The sequence below is a fragment of the Fukomys damarensis genome, unplaced genomic scaffold, assembly GCF_012274545.1.
Source record: "Fukomys damarensis isolate Sample0158 unplaced genomic scaffold, DMR_v1.0_HiC HiC_scaffold_1, whole genome shotgun sequence".
Lineage (NCBI taxonomy): Eukaryota > Metazoa > Chordata > Mammalia > Rodentia > Bathyergidae > Fukomys > Fukomys damarensis.
In genome coordinates, this window is record NW_022900913.1 from 53,965,910 (window position 1) to 53,990,666 (window position 24,757).

A 24,757-nucleotide genomic window follows, 5' to 3' on the forward strand; every position below is an offset into this window, starting at 1 on the left:
TGTTTTGGTACCAAAGATGGAACTCAGATCTTTGTGCTTGTGAGGCAGTTGCAGTGCCACTGAGCTAAATCCCTGGCCCTCTAGCAACACTTTTGAGTGAGACCTGATTCATATGGGGGAGATTTTGGTACCGACAAAACAAAATGAGCAGTGGTTGGATGTGCTGTAAGAAAGAAGCCCCAGCTCCTGTCACTTGTTTCTGTACCCCTCGTTGTCCCAACTCTCCTGATCCTCTGGAACTGCCCTGCCTCTCCAGTTCCCAAGTGTGGGAAATAGTAACTCCACCATGTGTTGGTAGGCACCTCAGCTTCCCCAAAGCCGAATCGACCTGACCCACTCCCCATCCTCGCAGCTGTATCACACCCTTCCATCTGCGCATAACATATCCAGCCTACTCACAAGATGTAGAGTTCAGTCACTTCACCAGGTGCACTGCCATGCCACGTCTGATTTCAGCTGCCACATGCTCCCCCGGCAGCCCCCATCCACGCCACCGTGCCTCTGTCTCAGAGCCTTTGCACTTTGCAGCTCCTATGCCTGGAGAGCTCTTCCTCCAGCTAGAAGCGTGGGGACTGGCTTCCTCCACTGGGATGTGGCTCAGCTGTCGTCCTAAAAACTTCCTCTGATCACCTTTATTTTAAACTGCAACCCTTTTCTATTCCCAGCTTCTCTCTATAGCACCATCACTATAGCACCAGTGGTTAGTGGACAGTGTGCGCGCTTCTAGACCCCTGTCTCCCTAATGGGAAACTATACGAAGGCAAGGAATTTTTTTGCTCAGATTTCGTTGCTGTTTCCTCAATGCCTTGAGAAGTTTCAGGCCCAAAACCGCAGTTTAATACGCGTGGAGTGAATAGCCACAGGCAGTCAGCCTCTTTCCTCCCAGTCTTTCGGAAATCAACAAGCGCCTTCAGCAAAGCCCGCCTTTGCACCAGCTGCGCGGAGGACTCTGCTCGGCCCAGCTGCTCCCTGCGCCCAGCTCTGGCAGCCACTTCTCGCAACAGCCGGAACGTTTGTGTGCGGCCGAAGCGACCTGCGGAAGATCTTCAGCAGCGCGCTTCGAGTAGGGGCGCTTCCGGCAGAGACTGGTTCGCACAGGGCCGGTGAGTCCGCGGGTGGAGTGAGGCCTTCGCTACGCCGAGGCGGGCGGGCGGGCGGGCGAACGGAGGACCCAGACAAATTGTTCTGGCTGGCCCCAGGGGGCAGAGGACAGCTTCTGTACGGAACCGAGAAAGGCGCGTGAGGCTGCGGGCTTGGTCCAGCCTCAGGCCCGGCGCGTGGACTGGAATTCTGGCTGTGGGTGCGAGCTCGTGACTTGGCGCCACTGTGGTCGCGAGTGAGTTGCCTACCTCGGAGTCCCGAGTTCCCACTTGCAAAGCGTCCCGAGTTCCCACTTGCAAAGCTGGCCCAGCCGTAACTCTTGTCTGTCTCCTCATGAAACGCCTTCCGGATTGCGGTGCTGGGTGCAGCTCTCGTTTGTTCGCAGATAGTATTTTGATCTCATCTAACTAACAAAATAATTGAGAACATTACGGGAACTTGTTTTTGATGTTCACAATACAGAAAATAGACTCAAAACTTTCAGTTTAGTCACTATACTGTCCTACCACGTGTGGCACAGCACAGATGTTAAAATTGTCTCTTCTAGTTTTTCATCTTATTAAAGCAGATCACCACATTTCCTGAAAGAAGTTAATCTCTTAAAAAGACAATGTGTGTTTTTTTAATTCAGTGGGAAATGTATGGAATTTTAGCTAGTAATATCTGATTATAGCAGGTGCCACAAAAAGCAGGGGATACCTTAGAAGCAGCCTCCAACTTATCAGGTGATTTTAATTTCAGGCCATGTATAGGTCGGTTTAAAATATTTTCTATAAAATAATAATATAAATGGAGGGTAAAATGTTGGCTATGGTCCTTATTTATATATATAAAATCCATCAAAAAAATGTGTACACACTTCCGGAAAAGGAAAACTTGTATAAATATTTTAGTACTAACTTTATTTAGACATCATGAGGTTAATATGTTATCTTTGGCCTCTGTAATTGCAAGAGGTGCTCAAAGTGGTGGCCATTAGTTTCCTGACATTTATTAGTACTGCAGACTGCTGCTTGGGGATACTTGGCCATTAAGATTGTTGCCCATGTATTTTCAATTTCTTCTCTAAGGGCCTGCAGTATAGTGTGTTTTCTGCAATACATGACATCCTTTAGGGTTCCCTGTGGATAAAAGTTTTAAAATATTTATACAGGTTTTTCTTAAGTGTGTGTAAAATTTTTGGCAGATTCTGTATTTATTTCAAAGGTAATCATTTATTGGACAGATAGAGTAAGATCTTATTCGTATACAGTTGCCCTAGGTAGGCAGACAGGCACTTAGAGAAAATCTCTTTCTTTCTTCCTTTGTTTTTTTAGTCAAGAATTTTGCTGTGTAGTTCAGGCTGGCCTTGAACTGCCCAGCTCAGGCTGGCCTCGAACTGATGGCAACCCTCCTGCCTCAGCCTCCTGATTGCTGGGATTGCAGGTGTGTGCCACCATCCTTGGCAAGAAAATCTTTGATTCTTGGCCAATTAATAAGTCTTCCTGGGCAATTTGGGAAGATTCTAGGGATTCTGTTATCTCACCTGTGTGAGAGTCAATGGTCATCAGGTTACAGGTCTTATAAGATGACACAGAGATGAGGGATGATGCTGTATTCCAGTGAGGATGCATTCACTCAGCTGTGGAGGTTTGGCTACTCCTCCAGCTCAGGCCTGGAGACAGCAGTCAACACTGGTCAATCCCAGAATATTTTCCTTAACTCCATATTTTTTGGCATATTTCTATAAATTTATCCTTGAGTTCTGAATGTACACCTCTCAGCCATTGAGCTCCATGAGTTGGAATTTTTTCCCACTGTGTGCAAATCAGTCCGTATAGACTGATTCAAATATGCCAAATATATTATGTCCATCATATTGAACAATATATATACTTTTTGTCAGAAACTCAAAATTTCAATACATTCTTCATCTATAATTGAAGGAAATTTAAAGAATGAGGAAGCATTTGCCAAAGGAAAGGTGTGTTCCACGAAAACCCATGTGCTACCATTTTCTTATATTTTTTCCTTTTGGTCAGAGGCCATGAGACCAGAATACCATTCTGGAATCTAAGATTATGTAGTTGGAGCAATAGCCAGGTGTTCCTCCTTAGTGCCATCTTACTTGGCAGGTGGAGGCCTGAGAAAGCAGAATAGCCTGTGGAAGACAGTTGGGCCTTATATAAGGACCATGCCAGTGACGGGATATGACCCTAGATTTGGGCTGGGACAGGAGATACCACTGGGGAGGGTGGAGGTGTGGGTGTGTTGGGGACATTTATTACTTGGGTTATGGTTCATGAATTTTTTACCACCAATTTTATCCTTAATTATTAAAATAACTGCACCTGCCTTGCAAGTGCAAGGTCCTGAGTTTGATCTTTGGTACCAAAAAATTAAAAAGGATGTAATATAAACATCTAGAAATTAATAAAGAGGCAAAACTTTTAAACCTATCTTGCAAATGAAACCATTTGTATTTATTATTGAATGATTGAATAAATAACTTCCTTTATCTTTTTCCTTTTTTTTTTGAAACAGGGTCTCACTATGTAGTTGAGACTGACCTGGAACTCACTATGTAGCCCAGGCTGTTCTCAAACTCACAGCAATTCTCCTGCCTCAGCCTCCTGAGTGCTAGGATTACAGGCATGCGCCACCATGCCTGGCTATCTTTTTCTTTTAATAGTTGTGGTCATACTTTATGTTTAATTTTTTTTCTGTTTATTGATTTGTTTGTTAGTTCAGGCTGGCCTTCAACTTAAGATGTAGCCCAGGCTGGCCTCGAACTATGGCAAATTATGGTGATCCTCCTGCTTCAGCCTTCCAAGTTCTAGGATTACAGGCATGTGCCACCATGCCAAGCTAATTTTATTCTTTTGAATTATGAGATTTAAGCATTTGTTAATTATAAATTTTATTCTTAAAAGCTTGATAATAAAATTCAAACCTACACAAAGGTGGAAAGAGAGCATGATGAATCATTACGTATTTATGAGTCAGTTACAGTAATTATCGGTTGTGATTAATCTTTCAACTACCCTTGTATTAACTCCCGTAATTCTTTGGGGTTTGTTGTTTTTTTGTTTTGGTTTGGTTTTTTTGGTACTGGAAATCAGACTCAGGACCTTGCACTTGCTAGGCAGGCACTGTGCTACTGAGCTGAATCCCCATTCCTTGCTCCCATAATTCTGTGCTCTTGTGACACATCTCTAAAGCATTTTTGTTCATTGATAAATTATAAAAAGATGTTTATTTATATTGGTACTGCATTTGTCCATAAATATTCATATTTATTGGAAATAGGAAAAAGATTTCCAAGATGTTTCTTTTCATTAACAACAATTACTGAGTAAGCTACGAAGAGTAACATGACCTTCCATTCTGATTTTTCTTTTTCTGGTGCAGAGGGTTGAACCTAGGGCCTCTTGCATGCTAGGCAAGTGCTTTTATCACTGAGCTGTAGCTACAGCTCTTCTTTTGAATTTTATTTTGAGACAGAGTTTTGCTTAGTTGCCCAGGCTGTCCTTAAACTTGGAAGCCTCCTGCCTCAGCTTTCAGAGCAGTTGGTAATCTGGCATATACAACCATACCCTGCTTTTTTTTTTTTCCCTGTTTAATTTTTAAGTAAATGGTTGCATTTTGTAACAAACATATTTAGAACACTCATGGTCTTATGGTTTTTACAGCGTGCTGAAAAATATATTTTTAAAAAATATGGATGAAGAACCTGAAAGAACTAAGCGGTGGGAAGGAGGCTATGAGAGAACTTGGTAAGTATGGCATTATGACCTTATGGCCCCTTTTTTTCTTTTAGACATTATCTCTTTTTGCTTACAACTTTATTGAAATGTATTTTATATGTGTTAAAATTCACCCACTTTCATGTACAATTCAGTGATTTGTTTTAGAAAATTACTTCAGTTGTACAACCACTACCATAAATCAGTTTTAAGAGTACTTTAAGCACTCTAATAAAGTCCTTTATGACTACTTACAATTAATTGCATTTTAACTGCCCATAGACAACCACAATTCTACTTTCTGTTTATTATCGATTTGCCCTTTCTGGGTATTTCCCATAACTGTAATCATATAATATGTGATGTGTTGTGTCTAGCATTCATATAATATATACTGCCTCAAAGCTCATCCACATTATAGAGTATATTATGCTTTGTCCCTTTTTTTTTTCCTTTTCTGTAAGATGGGCTCTAGCATTCATATAATATATACTGCCTCAAAGCTCATCCACATTATAGAGTATATTATGCTTTGTCCCTTTTTTTTTTCCTTTTCTTTAAGATGGGCTCTCACTATGTTCTCAGGCTGATCTTGAACTCACAGTCTTTCTGCCCAGCCTTTTCAGTACTGACTTGGTTCTGTGTGTATAAAGCGGGTAGTGGGAGTTAAACCTGGGGGAGCTTTACCACTGAGCTACAGCCTCAGAATTTTCATTTTTTATTTTGAGTTGAGGTCTAAGTTGCCCAGCCTGGTCTTGAACTTTTCATCCTTTTGCTCTAGCCCCACTCAAGTAGCTGGAATCACAGGCATGTGCCATCATGCTAAGCCTGTTATTTTTATACTTCTGAATAGTATTCCAGTATACTGTCTTATCAAATTTTTGTTTATCAGTTCACCAGTTTCTGGATTTAGGTTGTTTATAGTTTTGGCTGTTATACTTAATCATACTGTGAATACCACTTGCAAATTTCTACATGTCTTTATTTCTTTTCTTTTTTTTTTGTGGGGGTGTTTTGAGACAAGGTCTCTCTATGTAGTTAAGACTGACCTGGAACTCACTCTGTAGCCCAGGCTGGTCTCGAATGCACAGCGATCCTCCTGCCTCAGCTTCCCAAGTGCTGGGATTACAGGCATGTACCACCACGCCCAGCTATGTCTTTATTTCTTGAGTTAATATTTTACCTTATCTGTTAAACCATTATTGCTTACAGGGAAATTCTTAAAGAAGATGAATCTGGCTCACTTAAAGCTACGATAGAAGACATTCTTTTCAAGGCAAAGAGAAAAAGGTATATAAACTCTTCCTAAATGTGTTATAAAAGGAAACTACATCCTTGAACCTTTCTGTCTATCTGTCACTATCCTTAGTGCTTCATTTGTGCATTTTCCAGGGAAACTAGCCTGTACTTGATGAATTGGTGGAAAGAACTGGCAACCTCACCTTACATCATCAGAGAAATGGTTTTCAAGAACTATTCACATTGCCTATAATTATGTGCATCTCAAAAGTTATTGATTTCACTGAAATTGCAGATTATTATTATATATTTTATGTACATTAGTTAGGAAGTTTATGGACTTTTTGGATATCATATGGTATTCCACTAAAATGTTTGTATAATTTTAACAGAGTATTTGAGAACCATGGACAAGTTCGACTTGGAATGGTATGTTATCTTTTTTCTTTTACTGGTACAGAAATAGTTTGAATTAGAGAAACATTCTGGCTCAACCGAATAAATAATAGTAAAAAAAACTATTTCTTTTATTTATTTTTTTCTGGTACTGGGGATCAAACTCAGGACTTTGTACTTGTGAGGCAGGTGTGGTGCCATTGAGCTAAATCCTCAGCCAGAACAACAAACTTTAAAAGAATATATTAAAAGCTATGCTCAGAATATGTGACTATTGAATACCGTTTGTACTTCTTCGTCAAAGGTATAACTGGAGATCATTCCCTTACTTTTTGGTAGATGCGCCACCTTTATGTGGTAGTAGATGGATCAAGGACAATGGAAGACCAAGATTTAAAGCCCAATAGATTGGCGTGTACATTAAAGGTACAGTAAAGTAATTTAAAAATAATTACCTTTATACTAAATTCAGGAAGGACACTGGATTCTGGAAAAAAGAATTCAATAAAATTTTATAGAAAAAGAATGGAGTAACATTTTTTTCTAGGTAATATAAACAACAACTAAGTGAAATGCTGTTGTACAATTCAGGGAAATAAACCTTGTCTGTGTCTAATTTCTACCCTCTTGTCCCAAGTCAGGATCTTGTTTGGTTGCTTATCCTTTTTCTTTACTGACTCTTAATTCTCCATTCACTTTCTTTAATGTGTCTTCTCAGCTTATAAACACATCCATAGTATTCCTAATTCATAAAGCCCCACCCTCCATCTTTCTGTTCTCCTGACTCTGTCTTCATTGGGTCTTTCTTTGTTTCCATTTTTTTGTTTGTTACTTTGTTTTTCTTTTTTTGAGTTGGGATTTTGGCTGGCTCTGAACTTGTGACCACACAAGAGATCCTCCTCAACTTCCTAAACATCTGGAGTGGAAGGTTCTTGCCACTGTGCTCATTCAAGATGTGCATGGTGGCAAGTGCTTGTAGTCTCAGTACTCTGGAGGCTGAAGCAGGAGGATTGCAAGTTCAAGCCCAGTTTGGACAACTTAGTGATTTAGCAAGACCCTGTGTCAAAATAAATAAAAAGGGTGTAGAAATGTAGCTCAGTATCAAGACCTTGAATTCAATCTAGTACAGTAAAACAAAATCAAAATCTAAAAACACCTAGTTCCTTCCTTCTTATCACCTGCTGTTTCAAATATAGTTTTTACTATTTAGCATTTTTGTAACTGAATGTATTCTTATAAATCTGTAAGCTTCAATATGATAAATGGGCTGGATCATAGCTAAGTGCTTTCCTAGCTTATGCAAGGCTCTGGGTTCCATCCCTAACAGCACCAAAAAAAAAAAAGCAGAGTGAGAGAGATGACGCTTAACAAATAGGTTTCACAAAACATAACATAATTGTACTTGTCTATACAGTTGTTATTTTGCCCTTATGTAATATTTCTTTTTGTTCTCTTTAAACAGTTGTTGGAGTACTTTGTAGAAGAGTACTTTGATCAAAATCCTATCAGTCAGGTATGTAGGTAAATGATACAATTCAGAATTGAATTTCTATTTTGGTGCCAAATACACTGGAATTTGTTTTCAAAAAATAAGACATACATTGTATTAGTTACTAAGTGATCCAGATTGTATACTCATTATGGGCACATTTATTTATTTTGGTACCAGGGATTGAACTTGGGTCCTTGCACTTGCGAGGCAGGTGGCAGAACCACTGAGCTAAATCCCCTGCCCTATGGGTACATTTACCAAAAAATAAAATAACTAAAATTTTAAAAGTATCTAGTAAACTCAGAGCTACATTTATTTGTTCAAAAATACTGTAAGGTGCTGGGCGTGGTGTACACCTATAAGCCGAGCACTCAAGAGGCTGAGGCAGAAGGATCGCTGTGTGTTCAAGGCCAGCCTGGACTACATAGTGAGTTTGCGGCCAGCCTGAACTACATAGTGAGACCCTGTCTCAAAAAAAAAAGTAGAAATACCATGAGGAAAAGTTTTTCATATATTGCTTATTTCTTTTATAGGTATACTAATTTATTTTACATAAATTCTTAACAAGGAAATAGTTATATGAAATTAATAATCATTTTTGTTTTTACTTGAGATCGGAATAATTGTAACTAAGAGTAAAAGAGCTGAAAAACTGACTGAACTCTCAGGTATGCATTAAATTATCTTTCCAGGATTCAGGGACTGCTTTAATTACTCAGTCTTGTAACCCTGTTTTTTGTTTTGTTTTGTTTTTTGTAACCCTGTTTTTATGGGTGCCTAGTAAATAAAGTGAAGCCTTCCTCTGTGCTTTTTAGGTGAAACAACTTAATAATACCTCTTTTCTCATTAAACTCTTGGAATCTAAGATTAACTTTTAAATTGAGTTCTGCACATGGTGAATAGTATTTCTGTGAATGTAAATCTGTTTCTTTAAGATATTTGCATTCTTTAATATTTTCTCTTTAAAATATTGAGGTAGTCTTATTGAAAACACAAAACCAGCCAGGTGTGATGCACACACCTGTAGTCCCAGCACTCAGGAGGCTGAGGCAGGAGGACTGCTGTGAGTTTGAGTCCAGCCTGGGCTACATAGTGAGTTCCAGGTCAGTCTCAACTACATACTGAAACCCTGTCTCAAAAAACAAAAACAAAAGAAAATTTAAAAAAAATCTGTAAATGGTTACAATATATCAAAAGAATAATGTTTCATAGTATATGAACATTATATGAAAATCAAATTACAATAAAATTTTTATAGTTTTAAAAAATTGAATCCACCTTCCTACTTGCATAACATAGCTAACTGAATTTTTACCTCTTAAAAGATAATAGTTTTTATTTCCTTTCCTATGTGTGCTACTGCAAGTTGACATAATTCCTTTTGTTTTTTTTGGTACCGAGGATCAAGCTCAGGACCTTGCACTTGTAAGGCCGTGTGGTGCCACTGAGCTAAATCCCTTGCCCTCCATTTTATTTTTTTGTAACATAGCTCTACCTTAAATCTGTTTCTCTGTCTTTCCAAATACATAAGGGAAATGGTGCACTTTGTTCATTAATAGTTTTTCACTATGGAAGTAAGGAGTAAGATGTTTGCCTAGACTGAGCTAAGAAACTCAGTTGCAGGTAGCCATAAAGAGAAAAATCTGGGCTGGCAGCATAGCTCAGTAAGGACCTGGGTTTGATCTCCTGCACTGGGTAGGTGGCAGGTGCTTCACTAGCTTAGTACCACCTGCAGGTTATTGGCCTGCGTTCCCATGTGGAATGAGCTGACATATACAGCAATTGTTCCCAGGCATCTTGAACTTGTCTGATTTCAACCTTTGGTCAAGTTTCTGTGAGATGCAAACTTGTCTGATAATAGTCCATGTCTACATGGCCCTTTTAATCTAGCTGTAGCCAGGTCCAGTGGGACTTTAGCCTTCTTTGTGATCTGCCAACCCACAAGCACCCAGCATGGCCAGGGGAATGAGGAATTTGGCTGGCTGGGGTTAAATTCTTCTGCCCAGAGCAGGATGGAGGCTGGATGGCTGCGGGCTCAGCAGGATGCTTACATGATATCACCAGAAACTTCCCCCTCTCTTCTCTCACCCCTTTCCCACCTCAAATGTAGAGTGATTCTGTGTGCCACTGAGGTCATATGTATAAAGATTTAAAAATCCTCTAGAGCCCAATCAGGCAGGAGGATCTTGAGATCAAGATCAGCTTGGGCTACGTAGCAAGTTCAAGACCATGACTACATAGACCCTGTCTCAAGAAAAAAAAAAAAAAAAAAAAAAAAAAAAACCTATAAAACATTGCTCAAAACAATTAAACAAGACCTAAAAAAATAATTACATGTCATGTTCATGGATTAGAAAATAGAGTATTATTAAAAAGCCAGTTTTCCCCTTATTGAAATATAGGTTTGTTGATATAACAAATTCCCAGCTTAAGTAGCTGTAAAAAATTAACAAGATGCGCTTGCAAGGTAGGTGCGGTGCCACTGAGCTAAATCTCTGGCCCATATGTCACCTATCCTAAAAGATTTGGCAGTTTTTCTTCCTTTCATTTATACTGCTTAGAGTGATATGGGCCAGTGATGGTGAACCTTTTAGGGCTTTCAGTGATAACAGCTGGCTGTTTTAGATTCCTCATCACTGCTATAGGCAGTCTTTCTAGGTGTTACTTCAGTTACCTCAACTATTACAGAAGATAATGCAGCTTTGCTTCTTTGTTAGAAGCTTTTTATTTTTATTTTTATTTTTTGGTACGAGAGATCGAACTCAGGACACTGTGCTTGCAAGGGAGGCATGGTGCCACTGAGCTAAATCACTGGCCCAGAAGCTTTCTTTATGTGGTCTTGCCAAGTTCTTACTTTCTTCCTTCAATGAATATTGTGCTTTAGAAATAACGGTTAAAAAAATAGAAGAAATAACAGTTTCCATTTCACTGTTCTGGTCCATGCTTTTCTAATAAAAATGCAACTTTTTGTGTTGAAAAACTTTCTAAAAATCTTTAAAATAGCAATTATATTGAACTTGAATAGCAGAACATATGTAATACAATTGAAGCAGTGCCCTAGGAAGAGCCATTCATAGGTTCCCACAGGGACAGAAAATTACAGCTACTTCACTCATGCTGTCCTGTTGCCAATGGTAGCAAGATATGTGCTGATTTCAGAACTATGAAAATACATTGCTTTTAAGTTTTCTTTTTTGGTTTTTTGAGACCGGGTTTAGCTATGTAGTTCAGGCTGGACTTGAACTCACTGTGTAGCACAGACTAGCCTTAAACTCATGATAATCCTCCTGCTTCAGCCTCCTGAGTTCTGGAATTACAGGTGTGCACCACCACAGCCACCCAAAATATATTGGTTTTAAAAAATGATGAAATATGGAAATATAAAGAAGAAAAAGTTATATAGACTAGGTTAATATTGTTATATATATATAGTATTGCATATAAAGATAAGATTCTATTTTCAATGTGAAGATTATCAAACATTTCTGACAAAAAGACAACGATAAAAACAAATTGACGACACTGTTTTTTTAATAGATATGTAAATTTTGGAAGAAGCATACATTTGTGTGTTGTATGTATGACATTTTATAAGTTAATTCTTGGCATTTAATTGAAGGAAACCCAAGGAAACACATAACATCTTTGAAAAAAGCTGTGGATATGACCTGCCATGGAGAACCATCTCTTTATAATTCCTTAAGCATGGCCATGCAGACTCTGAAGTTAGTATTTTGCATTTCTTTGTTTTTGTTTGTTTTTTGGTTTTTGGTTTTTGGTTTTTGAGACAGGGTCTTACTGTGTAGTTGAGGCTGACCTGGAACTCACTATGTAGCCCAGGCTGGTTTTGAACCCACAGTGATCCTCCTGAGTGCTAGGATTACAGGCGTGTACCACCATGCCCGGCTAGTATTTTGCATTTCTTACCGAGAGTTGATTTATAAGTTTTTCAAAATTAATTGAAATGGTATTATGTTAACCGGAGTCTCTATAAAACCAGTTTTAACAACATAGATAAATGGGAAAAGTGTGTGGAAATGCACACCTATAATCCCCAGCCTCTTGAGAGGCTGAGGCAGGAAGATTGTAAGTTTGAGCTTAACCTGGACAACCAAATATCCTGTTCCACAGAAAGCAGATGAGGGCTGGAACTCAGGATATAGCTCTGTGTGAAGGCCCTGGATTCATTTCTCAGTTATAGTACTGCCAAAGGGGCGTGGGGATTATATGTGTAATTTAATATGGTATAATGAGAGTTGGTTGTATCTTTATTGACATTTATTAACTTGTTTGGTAATATGTCTACAAGTTAATAGTGCACTTTCCCTGAAAGTCCAACTGTGTGGAATATAGCAAAACCTCAAAGAAAATAGTGTAGTTAAAGCTCATACTTTGGAGGGCTGGGCATTAAGCTTAGTGGCACAGCACCTGCCTCATGAGCACAAGGTCCTAAATTCAATCCCTGGTAACCCCCCGCCCGAAAAAAGTACATATATCAAACTTTAGGGCCAGGGATTTAGCTCAGTGGTGCCACTCCTGCCTTGCAAGTGCAAGATCCTGAGTTTGATCCCTGGTACCGGAAAAAAGAAAAAAAAAAAAGCTCATACTTTTTATATCTGGATAGGCTATCCTCACTTAGATCTTATGCTTTTACACAGTAGGTAATTCTTTTAGTTTTGAAGTAGATGAGAAGGTAACACAAATTATAAAAGCAAGCTCTTCAGCGGTATCTACAAGTATGAGTAGCGAGGATAACAATGAAACTGATAACTGGTACACTTGCTCCAAAAATTATAAAAATCCCTTCCTAGCATAGGAGAAATAATTCACATATCTTCATCCCTCATGGAGTCATCACTTAATTAAGTGGTCCTCAAGGAAAATAAACTCTGATTATTAAGACTGAATCATCAGAAGATTAAGTTATAGTCTTTTAAGAAATGTGTTACTGTTGTTTAGCCATATGTGAAGACCTTAAAGTTGACCCCTACTGTATAGTCCTATTTTCTCATTGTACACTTCAGACTTTGTATGAAGTAAACCTACTGGACTATAAGCTTTATGATGTCAGGAACCCAATCAGTATTATTTATCATTCTGTCCCCAGAACTTGAAAAAAAACTCTATAAATATGTATTTATGTGAATAATTTTTTAAAAAGTATATGGCTTATATTTGAAAAATGTCATAGCTATGTGGTTGAACACTTGCCTGTAATGTGTGAGGCCTGTGCTGTCATCAGCACAGAGAAAGAGAATAAAAAAATTTATATTAAAGTGTTTAAAACATACTCAATTCATTCCCCTGCAATATTGAAACAAATGAGGTATTCTATATCTTTTTTGGGGGGGTGGTATACTAGGGCTCAAATTCAGGACCTTGCAATTGCAAGGCAGGTGCAGTGCCAATGAGCTAAATCCTCGGCCTGGTATTCTATAGTTTAAATGAGTTTAAGTGTATAAAACATGTGTACTGTTCCTTTTAGATACATTTTTTTGTGGTGTAATTTGCTCTAACTAATTGGAGTGCATTTTAACTCTTCTTTAGACACATGCCTGGACATACAAGTAGAGAAGTCCTCATCATCTTTAGCAGCCTTACAACTTGTGATCCATCCAATATTTATGATCTAATTAAGGTAGGACCAATACATCAAAACAGAAGTTATAGCAGAATATGCTAACACGTACTGTAATCCCAGTACTCTGAGAGCTTCAGGCAGGAGAATTGCAAGTTTGAGCACAGCCTGGACAACTTAGTGGCTTAGAAAGACCCTGTCTCAAAATAAATATTTTTGTTAAGCATGATGGTGCACCCCTGTAGTCCTAGCCCTTGCAAGGCTGAGTCAAGAAAATCACCATGGGTTAGAGGCCAGCCTGACCTACACAGTGAGTTGAAGGCCAGCCTGAACTGTGTAGTGAGACCCTGTCTCCAAAATAATTTTTTTTAAAAGGGGAAGGAGGGAAGGAAAAGGCAGTCAAAATAGGAATTAAGATATGTTATGTAAAAAGCCGGGCGTGGTGGCGCATGCCTGGAATTCCAGCACTTGGGAGGCTGAGGCAGGAGGATTGCTGTGAGTTCGAGACCAGTCTGTGCTACATAGTTCCAGGTCAATCTCCACTACATAGTGAGACCAAAAAACCAAAAAAAAAAAAAAAAAAAAAAAAAAAAAAAAGATACATTATGTATATGTACTACTTTACCACAAGGAGTATAAACACTATATTACATTCATGTACTAATAATTTTTAAAATGCTGTAAAAAATAAAAAATTTGGAGCCAGGGATTAGCTCAGTGGTTTTGCTGCTTGCCTTGCTATCACAAGGTTCCAAGTTCGATCCCTGGCACCAAAAAACAAAATAAATAAAAAATAAAAAATTTTGAAAAAGGGGTGCTGGGGATATAGCTAAGTGTAAAGGCCCTGGGTTAAATCCCTGGTGCCACAAAAAAACAAAAAAAAACAAAGTTACAACTCTAAAGAGAGTTCTGTAGTGAATTTATTAGTGGTTTTCAAAGCATTATTTTTCAAATAATTAATTCTTAAATATTTTTCTTCTTTCCTTAAAACTTATTCATTTTCTTGGATTTGATGAAGACCCTAAAAGCAGCTAAAATCAGAGTGTCTGTCATTGGCTTGTCTGCTGAGGTTCGGGTTTGTACTGCACTAGCTCGGGAAACTGGTGGTGTGTGTTTACTCTCCTCACTGTTTATTCATAGTCACTGAGTAAGGATTATTGACTAGGGTGGCTGAAACCACTCAATCTAAATTATTTCACATCCCATAGTCTAAAATATGGAGTCATCTTAAATGTATTGTTTCTTTGGGAAATTACCTTGAAGTGGAAGAAAATTACAGTAATGTCAGTGTTTACAGAAAATACTATAACTTGAAAGTCTAGAAATTTTACTCAATGTAATACTTTGTAAAGATTTTTGCAACTTCAATGAGGAAAAAAAAGATTTTATAACTTGACTTAATCAAACTGCAATTGCTATTCCTAGAGATACCAATTTAGAGATAAAAGTTTTTAAAAGTGATAATTTAGCTAAAATCTTAATTTTGAAAATGTACATTTTTAGATCTTAAAGCTTTTACAAAATTACATCAAAATAGTAATCTGTTCTTACGTCTATAAAGCTGTTGTTTGTTTATTAGGCACATACCATGTGATATTAGATGAAAGCCATTACAAAGAATTGCTAACACATCATGTTAGTCCTCCTCCTGCCAGCTCAAGTTCTGAATGCTCACTTATTCGTATGGGTATGTATGTATTTTATGTTATTTTCTGAATCCATATTTTCATACTAGGATTTCTATTTTTCACTTACACAAGTTACCATTTTAAAATTTGAGAAATTCTTTTTTTTCTGGTGAGGCGTGATGCCAACACTCTGGAAGGCTAAGACAGAAGGATTGCACATTTGAGTCCAACCAAGGCAGCCTAGTGACTTAGCAAGTCCCTGTCTCAGAAAAGTGGTGGGGATGTAGCTCAGTGTGAAGACCCTGAGTTTGGTCCCCAGAACTGCCACCCCACAAGCACACAAGACAGTGTTCTTATTAAATTAGAAAATATAAATAATGCCGGGCGTGGTGGCACATGCCTATAATCCCAGCACTCAGGAGGCTGAGGCAGGAGGATCACCTCAAGTTTGAGGTCAGCCTGCACTCCAAAGCAGTAGACTCTGTCTTTAAAAAAACAAAGAAAATATAGATAAGAACTTTAGAATCTGAGGTCATGTATAGACAGATTTTTCCCTCATTCCTTTACTTTTTCTTGTAGCATGGATTTATAGTAAGTCTCATATACCATATATGTATGTGTATGTATGTATATCTAAGAGGTGGAAAAATGCTTTTGTACAACTTTGTTGTCTCTCTGGTAGGAACATTTATTTTTAGGTTCCTACTCGTAGAATTCTGCTTTTTGCTTGGAAAGAGAAATTAATACATTTGTTTTTGTTTTTTTAAATACATTTGTTTTCTCTGAAGGATTTCCTCAGCATACCATTGCTTCTTTGTCTGATCAAGATGCAAAACCTTCTTTTAGCATGGCGTAAGTAAAGACCAGTAATATTTCAACAATTTAAATTCATAACTCTGAGTTATAAATTAATAGATGGGCTTGAAATGTGGCTTTTAATTAAAAATTACCTTTTATGTAGCCATAAAAAGGAATGGCGATGGCCATCAGCTCAGTGGCACTGCACACCTACCTCACAGGTACAAAGTCCTGAGTTCCAGCCCTGGTACGGGAAAAAAAGGGAGAGAAAATAACGATATACAGTAACTTCTTTCCTTTTTTTGTTTGTACCGGGGGATTGAACTTTGGGCCCTTGTGCTTGCAAGGCAGGCGGCAGAACCATTGAGCCAAATCCCCGGCCCTATACAGCACATTTTTATGGTGTAATCTTCAGGAAATATTACTAAGTACAGTGATAAGGTAGAGGTGTGTAATATGCTACCAGTTATCAAAAAGGTGATAGGAGTAGATATATGTAATTGTGCTCATAATAAAAAATAATAGTAATGGAAATAGAAGCAAAAGAATGTTTGCATTAGTGCCTTTGTAGGGAAAGACAAAATGATAGAACCTAGACTTTGCTGAATATACCTTGTTTGAACTTGAGTGCTTTACATTTTGCATAATTATGAAACAAAATTAAATTTAAGAAAGTGATTTTTCAAAGTCCAGGTAGGTTTCTGCCTCTCACCATTAAAGGTCTAACAAGGACTAGATAGAGTTACTCTTCTAGACAAAATGTATAATGTATCAGACAGCCAAGTATGGTGGTATGTGCCTATAAACTTAGTGCTTAGGAGGCTGAGGCAAGAAGATGAGTTTGAGGCCAACCTGAACTACATAGCAAGACCCTGTCTCATTAAAAAGAAAAAAAAAATCAGAAAATGAAGAGAAGAAAAAGATAAGGGGGAAGGGTCGTAACCTAAATGATGTACATATTTTCAAATAAAATTTAAAATTTTTGAAATGGAATCCTGAACTTTAAGATCAAGGTAACACACTTAGGTCAGTTCTGTTTTTTACATTTTTATATACATCATCTTTAAAATTATTTTTCTCCCCACAGGCACCTGGATAACAGTTCTGAGCCAGGGCTTACATTAGGAGGCTATTTCTGCCCACAGTGTCGGGCAAAGTACTGTGAGCTTCCTGTTGAATGTAAAATATGTGGTAAGAAGCCAGTTAGTCATTATTTAGTAAATTAATTTAAAATAACTTCTTATCTGTATTATTGGTAAAAATGTAAAAAATGTGAATATTGAGTTACACCTGTGTTTCTAGATTTGTATGTATATATTTATGTATGTATGTGGTACTGAGGCTTGATCCCAGAGTCTTTGCATTGAGCTACATCTCTATCCTTCTTTTCATACTTTTATTTTGAGATAAGGTCTCACTAAGTTGTCCGGGCTGGGTTAGCACTTGGGATCTTTTTGGCTGACCCTCCCAGAGTGCTGGATATAGGTGTGTGCCACCAGGCCTGGTGTGGATTTACTGTTCACAAAGAGAAATAGATTACTTTTTCTCTTGAATGTCCAGTACTACATTTCCAGGAATAAATGTAACATTGTAGTAAAGTTTATTTCATTTATAAGTAAGGAAATAGGCCAAGAGAAGTTATATACATAGCAACAGAACTGATTCCATCATTCTGGACTCTCTCTTTCCCCGGTAAACTGAGAGATGAGTGCTTACAGTTTTTTTTTGTTTTTGTTTTTGTTTTTGTTTTTGTACTGGAAATCGAACTCAGGACCTTGCACTTACAAGGCAGGTTGTGGCAGCGCTGAGGCTATAGCACAGCAGCAGGGGGCCTGCCTAGCCTTCAGCAGGGCCTGGCTTTCACCTCTACCCCTGCAAAAAACAAAACTCCACTAAAAACACTTGAAAGTATTTAGCCTGAGTTACGGCGTTCGACTTTTCAGCTGTTGTCTTTATGAGGTTTGGCTTATTAAACATGTTTCTGTTTGTGTGTTAGGTCTTACTTTGGTCTCTGCTCCCCACTTGGCAAGGTCTTACCATCATTTATTTCCTTTGGATGCTTTTCAAGAAATGCCTCTTGAAGAATATAAAGGAGAAAGGTATGAGTTTTCATTAATTTATATCTTTTCCTAATGGTGAACTAATGAGTAGATCATCACTACCTTAAACAAAATATAGTTACTAATTCAAGGAAGAGTACTTCTACTCTAGAAAATTAGATCCATCTGGGTATAGTGGTGCATTCCTATAAACCCAGCTGTTCAGGAGGCTGAGGGAGTGGATTGCAAGTGTGAGGACATTCTGACCAACTTAGTGAGACCCTGTCTCAAAGTTTGAAAAGAAAGGGCCGGAGATTTAGCTCAGTGGTTCTGCCGCCTGTCTCACAAGCACAAGGTCCTGAGTTCGATCTCTGGTACCAAAAAAGGGGGCAGGGATTTGAGGATATAATTCATGGTAGAGTACCCCTGGGTTCATTGCCCAATATCATAGAAGGTAATTGGGATTTCTTGGTTATAACTGAAATGGCTTCATTATTAAACAGATCTGGATCTCCAGAAATCTTTTAATTTCTTTACTTTCACCTCTTTGAAGTAGGAGTACTATAAGATGTATTATAGCCAGGTATAGTAGCACATGCTGTAATCTCAGCACTCAGGAGACTGAGACAGTAGGATCTTGAGTTCCAGGCCAGTCTGGATTACCTAGAAAATCCCTAGTTCAAAAAACAAAACAACACCAACAAATCATTTGGAAGTTATTTCCTATAAGCACACCTAGATGAATATTGTCTTGAAATCGTGTGTGTCTTAGATGTGTCAGGGTTTATTTAACCAGTTGGTATTAACAAATAATGTTTGTATCTTTGACTTTGTGTAGGTATAAATGCATGATAAATTCTTAGAGGTAGAGTTGTGGAATCAAAAGCTATGTGAATTTTAAGCCAGGCATGGTAGTGAAAACCTGTGTAATCTCAGTACTTGGGAGGCTGAGGCTGGAGGATCACCATGAGTTTGAGGCCACCCTGAGCAACATAGTGAGTTGAAGACCAGCATGCGCTGCTGTATAGTAAGACCTTGTCACAAAGAAACAAAAAAAAAATGATGTAATAGATGTTGTAAAATTGTTCTTTAAAGAAGTTCATTTGTTAATTGCTTACACTTGACCAATATTAGAATTATGTTTTATATTGGCCAAATTAAACAAGTCTCATTGTTTAAACTTGCATTTATTATTTTCTTATGGTTGCGATTAATGAAAGACCAAGTAGACAGGTTACAGATTATAAGATAGAATTTAAGAAATATTCTAGGGCCAGTGGTTCCAGCACCTGCCTTGCAAGTGCAAGGACCTGAGTTCGATCCCCGGTACCAAAAAAAAAAATTCTAGAAAGTAGAATAAGTGGTATAAAATGAAGAAGTAAATACAGTAAAGAAAAGATATGAAAACTGGTAGGTTTATCCAGAATGTCCAAAAATTGAGAATAATATGAGAAACAAAAGAGAAAATATAGAGTAGGAGATCATCAAAGAAATACTTCAAGAGGAAAAAAATTGTTCAAAGAAGTTTTCTACTATTTGTCAGGAGCTAATCAGATCCCCGAACACCTGTTGGAAGGACAATGGGGAGTAAAAGAATCAGAGACAATATTTAATTTGTAAGGGAGGACTGGGAGCAATCTGTTTTAGTGGACAGGCTTTGACAAGTTCTATGATGGACCCACTTTTATTATTTAGCAAGAAGTGCAAGGTAGTATGCTATCTTAGGAACAGTGACTGTAGTAAGATTAGGATAGTAAGATAGGGAACAAGTTTAGCATCTCAAAGGAGTAAGTTAAGGTCCTTTTCTACACCTGGATGCCTATATTTTATATTGTCCCCAGCAGAATGTTATGTTCCCTCAGAAGCACAGTGATTATGGCTTTCCCACAAAGTCAGAAAGTCTAACTTTTTGAATACTTTTCTGTTTCTGAGGCAAGTCAACACCTTGGGACTGTGGGGCCGGTGGCCTGGTCCTCACCAATGTATGTATATCATGGCTGGTCCCTAACACTATTGAAGAACAGAATTTTCTAGGTCAAAGGAATTTTCAAATTCTTAACACAAAAGAAAACAGAACCACAATAAAGTACATAATTGTGCCATTTCAGAATATACAGGGAAGCACTAACCGTAAACATTTCCAGAGTGGGGAAAACTAGGTCACATGTCAAGGATCTGGAATTAAAATTGGTTTCTCATCAGCAATATTGTATGCCGACAGAGAACTCTTCTGGACTCTTCCTTCCTTTCTCCCTCTTTCCTCCCTTGTTGCCCTTCCCATTTGAACATTTCCTTCCCATTTCACAGTATCTCTTATGTATTTTATATCCACCTTCAGTTTCTCACACTGAAGAAACAATACAGTATTTAAACGTGTGTCTGATTTATTTCACTTAAAAGAGTGTGGTCTCAAGGTCCATCCATTTAGTTGAAAGAAACTGGTGCCTGCCAGAGATCACTCCACACACTGGCAGCTCATTTGAGAGATTTATTGTGGAGCGGTGGCACAGTGGCCTACTCAGCGAAGGAGGAAGAAGAGAGAGAGCTGGGTGGAAGCGGCTTGGTTATATAGCGGGTGGCTGTTGTAAGCAGGTCAGGCAATTGCATCAGCTACGCAGGCAGCCACTCAGGGGTCATTATTTGTGATCCATTCCTTATATGGACAAGCCTTGCTTGCACATCGGTTTCTCTTACAACAATGATGCGTCATGAAGGAAATGGAAACTTGAGGTATAAAATGGTGGTTGCTAACCAAAATGGCGACAGCCATATCAAGGTAGTTATCTTATAGTTATAAATGTTTGAAGCTCATCCTTCTTTATGGCAGTACTCCATTGTGGGTTTTGTTTTGTTTTGTTTTTTGGTACCAGGGATCAAACGCGCTGGAACCATTGAGCTAAATCCCTGGCCCCACTCCACTGTGTTTAAAAAAAAAAATCTTTAGCCATTCACTGACAGAGAACTTTTACATTCAGATTTTGGAGTGAAAATATTACAGCTTAGATTATATACCTAGCCAAACTGTGAGTTAAGTGTGGGTGGAAGAAAGAGATTTTCAGACTTGTGTAAGGTCTTGAAAAGAGACTCTGGGGATACTGGAAGAGGTAGTGGATTCAAAGGAACTAGAGAAGATCTTAGGGCTCTAGAAATATTTGTTTAACCCAAAATAGGAAACGATAGGATGATGGTCAGAAGAAATTCAGAATGGCACTGGCATGTCGTATATAGAGGAGAGTCAGTTCCATTTGGAGAAAGCCAGAATGCTCCAGGATAGATACCATTGAGAGGTTGGAAACTATAGAATTCCCAAGAGTCAAATGTGCTGAGAGCATATTTAGACTACTCAGGGAAAGATTGGGGCTGGATTAAGGGTTAATTATTTAGGAGAGTTTGGGATTAAGGACACAGTTAACTCCTGGAAAAAATGTTTAAAGAGAGAAAAGTTACAACTTATTACATGTCATAGCTGAGATTATTATATAGGCATAAATACTGAATATTGATCTGTCAAAAATAATGGCTTACAGAGAAAGAAAAGAATGACATTAGTTTATGTATGTTTATGTATGTTATGTATGTTACGTATGTTACGTATGTTTAGGAAGATTGAAAGAATTAAGTTCTTATCTTCCATAGTTGGGTGCTCAGAGCCAATACTCATAAGGAGCCAAGACTTAGCACTTACACTACTCCTTGAAAATCTAATCATTAGGCACCTGTTGTGTAATAAGTTAACTTCTCTTCTGTTCACTAGAATTGCATTACTATCTACTAGGTTTAGGAGACTTGAAAAATAGTCATTTTCTATAGGGCTTAATTCTCTTCCAGAATCCCAGTTAGAAAGCATATGCATATTTAACCTTAATGAAAATAAAAACTACATTTTGGGATATTGAGCTTCAGACATACTGTGGAATTTGAAGAAACTGTTGGCATTCTTAACTCTTCTGCCAAATTCCTGAATAGAGATAATTATTAAAGGATTCTAGTTACTCAGACTTGCTGAATTATTTTAATTAGTGAATTCTTCTTTTAAAGAGTGATTCTCAAACTTTCTTTTTCAGATTTTGTTATGGATGTCAGGGGCAATTAAAGGACCAACATGTGAGTCTTTCACTTTCTGATTATTAAGTTGTGTAAAAGAAATCTTGAGAAAACAGTACTCTGAGAAGTTTTCAGTAGGTTGTTGAAGACCAGGATAATATCTGCTTATTTCCCATAAATACAGTTATAATAGCTACTAGATGTAAAGCTGAAACAAAATAAATATTAATTTTGTAATTCTGCATTCTAATTTTGCTATGACAGTACTTGGTGCTTTATCTTCAGTTTTCCAGCTAAACTGCTTTTGTTTATTTAAATTGTTTTGTTTCCTTCTTGTTACTAGGGATTGAACCCAGGGCTTACCTCATGCTAGACAAACACTCTGTTACTGAGTTATATTCCCAGCCCCATTCTAACTCCTGTGAAGTTATCATTTAAGGTGGCTATTGATAAAAAATTATTCCCATTAGAAAATGCTTCTTAAATTTTTTAATAGAAAGCCAGGTGCAGTGGTGCATGGCTATAGTTCCAGCTACTAAAGAGGCTGAAATGGGATCACTTGAGCCCAGGAGTTTGAAGCTAGCCTGAGCAACATAGTGAGACCCCATCTCAAGCAACCACAGCAAAGTTTAAAAAGAATGTCTTTGAGGATAGCCAATTTGATTATATAAAATTTGACAGATGCAAATATCATGGCTGTTTTTAACATTTAGCCACATTTCATATTTTAAAATGTACTTTATAAAGTATACCAAATATTAATTAAAAGTATTGCTTGAAGCTGGGCGTGGTGGCGCACGCCTTTAATCCCATCTCTCAGGAGGCTGAGACAGGAGTATCGCAAGGTGAGCTCAAGACCAGCCTGGGCTACATAGTGAGTTCTAGGTCATTCTCAACTACATAGTGAGACCCTGTCTCAAAAAAAAAAAAAAAAAAAAAAGTATTGCTTGATTGGGGCTGAGAGTGTAGCTTAGTGGTAGAGCTCATATGTCTTAACGTCCTGTGTTCAGTCTCAGGACCAAAACAAAATTAAAACTACTTTTTTATTCTACTTGCATGTTTCATAAAACAATTTTATTAATTTTTACATACCTTGGGGCTATGGATGTTGTTCAGTGGTAGAGATCCTGCCTCATGTTTATGGCCCTGGGTTTGATCCCCAACACTGCAAAAAAAAAACCTGTTTTACATTTCTGTTTGACATCAGTAGCTTCATTGTAACTAGAACTGCTTTTTGAATTGTTTGACAGTTTCTAAGAATATGTCATCTAGCCAGGTGTGCTGGCACATGTCTGTAATCTTAGCACTTAGAAGGCTGACGCAGGAGGATCAAGCATGAGTTCAAAGCCTGCCTCAGCTGCATAGTGAGTTCAGTTACACAGTGAGTTCAAGTTCAGCTTGGACTACATAATGAGACCCTGTCTCAAAAAAACAAAACAAAATAACACATCATCACATCATCTTCACTTCTGTGTTGTTTTAGATTTGGTGATTTTGGGGCTTTTTTTGTTTTTTGTTTTTTGTTTGCTACCAGGGATCAATCTCAGTCCTTGCGCTAATGAGGCAGCTGGTGGCACCAGTCTGAAAATCCCTGGCCCTAGACAGTGATTGTTGAACCTTTGTGTGTTGTTGCCCAGGTTTTATCCCAAGGTGCAGATATCCAGTATGTAATGCTGATAGAATCGTGAAAAAAATTTTTTTTAATCTGTGTCACTTGACCTATATTCCTTAATGGCTTAGTTGAAAAAGGAATTTTTGCAGTTGTGAGTCATTCTCTAAAAACAACTAAATGCATGTTAAAGCTTTGTTCTTTTTTTTTTTTTTTTTGGTACCAGTGATCAAACTCAGGACCTTGCACTTGCAGAACACATGCGGTGCCACTGAGTTAAATCCCTGGCTCTTTGCTTTTCTTTTTTACTTGAATCTGTCAGATGACCACCTGTAAGCATTCAGAGCTAGCACTGATTTGTGCTCATGAGACTTCTCTACGTTGTTATTTAAATGAAGTAACAGTATAATAAATTAACTGTATAAATTAACTATTTATGGGAAATTTTTATAATAAATTGACTGAGGACTCAAAAGCCAAGTCATTCCCCCATTTCCAAATGATAGTTTAGTGGGAAAAGAAATCACCTTAGGGGCAAGGAATTTAGCTTAGTGTTGCCATCACCTGCTTTATAAGCACAAGGCCCTGAGTTCAATCCCCAGTACCCCCCAAAAAAAGAAATTACCTTAGATTTGAGTATAGATAGTAAAAGGTGGGTAGAGAAACTTGATTGAGATATAAACAGCAAGGGGCCAGGGATTTAGCTCAGTGGTTCCGCTGCCTGCCTTGCAAGTGCAAGGACCGGAGTCTGATCCCCAGTACCAAAAAAAAAGTTATTGGGTAAAAGAGACATAAACAGCAAAGCAACATGAATGTCCTTACTTACATGAATGTCTGTGCTTACTTAGCTTTTAGATCCTACTTTTATTGATTCTTTTTCTTCTTTCTGTTACAGGTCTATGTTTGCTCTGTGTGCCAGAATGTGTTCTGTGTGGACTGTGATGTTTTTGTTCATGACTCTCTCCACTGTTGTCCTGGCTGTATTCATAAGATTCCAACACCTTCAGGTATTTGATTGCAGTATGAGTACACATAGTGTGTTAAAAAGAAATTTGTGCTGAGTGTGGTGGTGCACATCTGTAATCCTAGCACTCAGGAGGCTTTCACG

General features: G+C 38.0%; 1 protein-coding gene across 2 annotated transcripts; it reads left to right on the top strand.

Moving 5' to 3' along the window:
* Window positions 1-931: 931 nt before the first annotated feature.
* On the top strand, window positions 932-24,757 carry LOC104871412 (general transcription factor IIH subunit 2). Of its 2 annotated transcripts, none has more exons than XM_010637321.3 (16): window positions 932-1,103; window positions 4,773-4,856; window positions 6,039-6,116; window positions 6,458-6,494; window positions 6,801-6,887; window positions 7,924-7,974; window positions 8,567-8,621; window positions 11,573-11,678; window positions 13,501-13,591; window positions 14,550-14,637; window positions 15,111-15,218; window positions 15,948-16,011; window positions 17,045-17,148; window positions 17,954-18,056; window positions 22,061-22,100; window positions 24,545-24,757. In XM_010637321.3, exons 2-16 carry the CDS (start codon window positions 4,801-4,803, stop codon window positions 24,662-24,664), a joined length of 1,188 nt encoding a protein of 395 aa, XP_010635623.1. In that variant the 5' UTR covers window positions 932-1,103; window positions 4,773-4,800; the 3' UTR covers window positions 24,665-24,757. The 2 variants fall into 2 exon arrangements, with proteins under 2 accessions (XP_010635623.1, XP_033617199.1); XM_033761308.1 differs by lacking the exon at window positions 932-1,103 and adding an exon at window positions 1,134-1,336.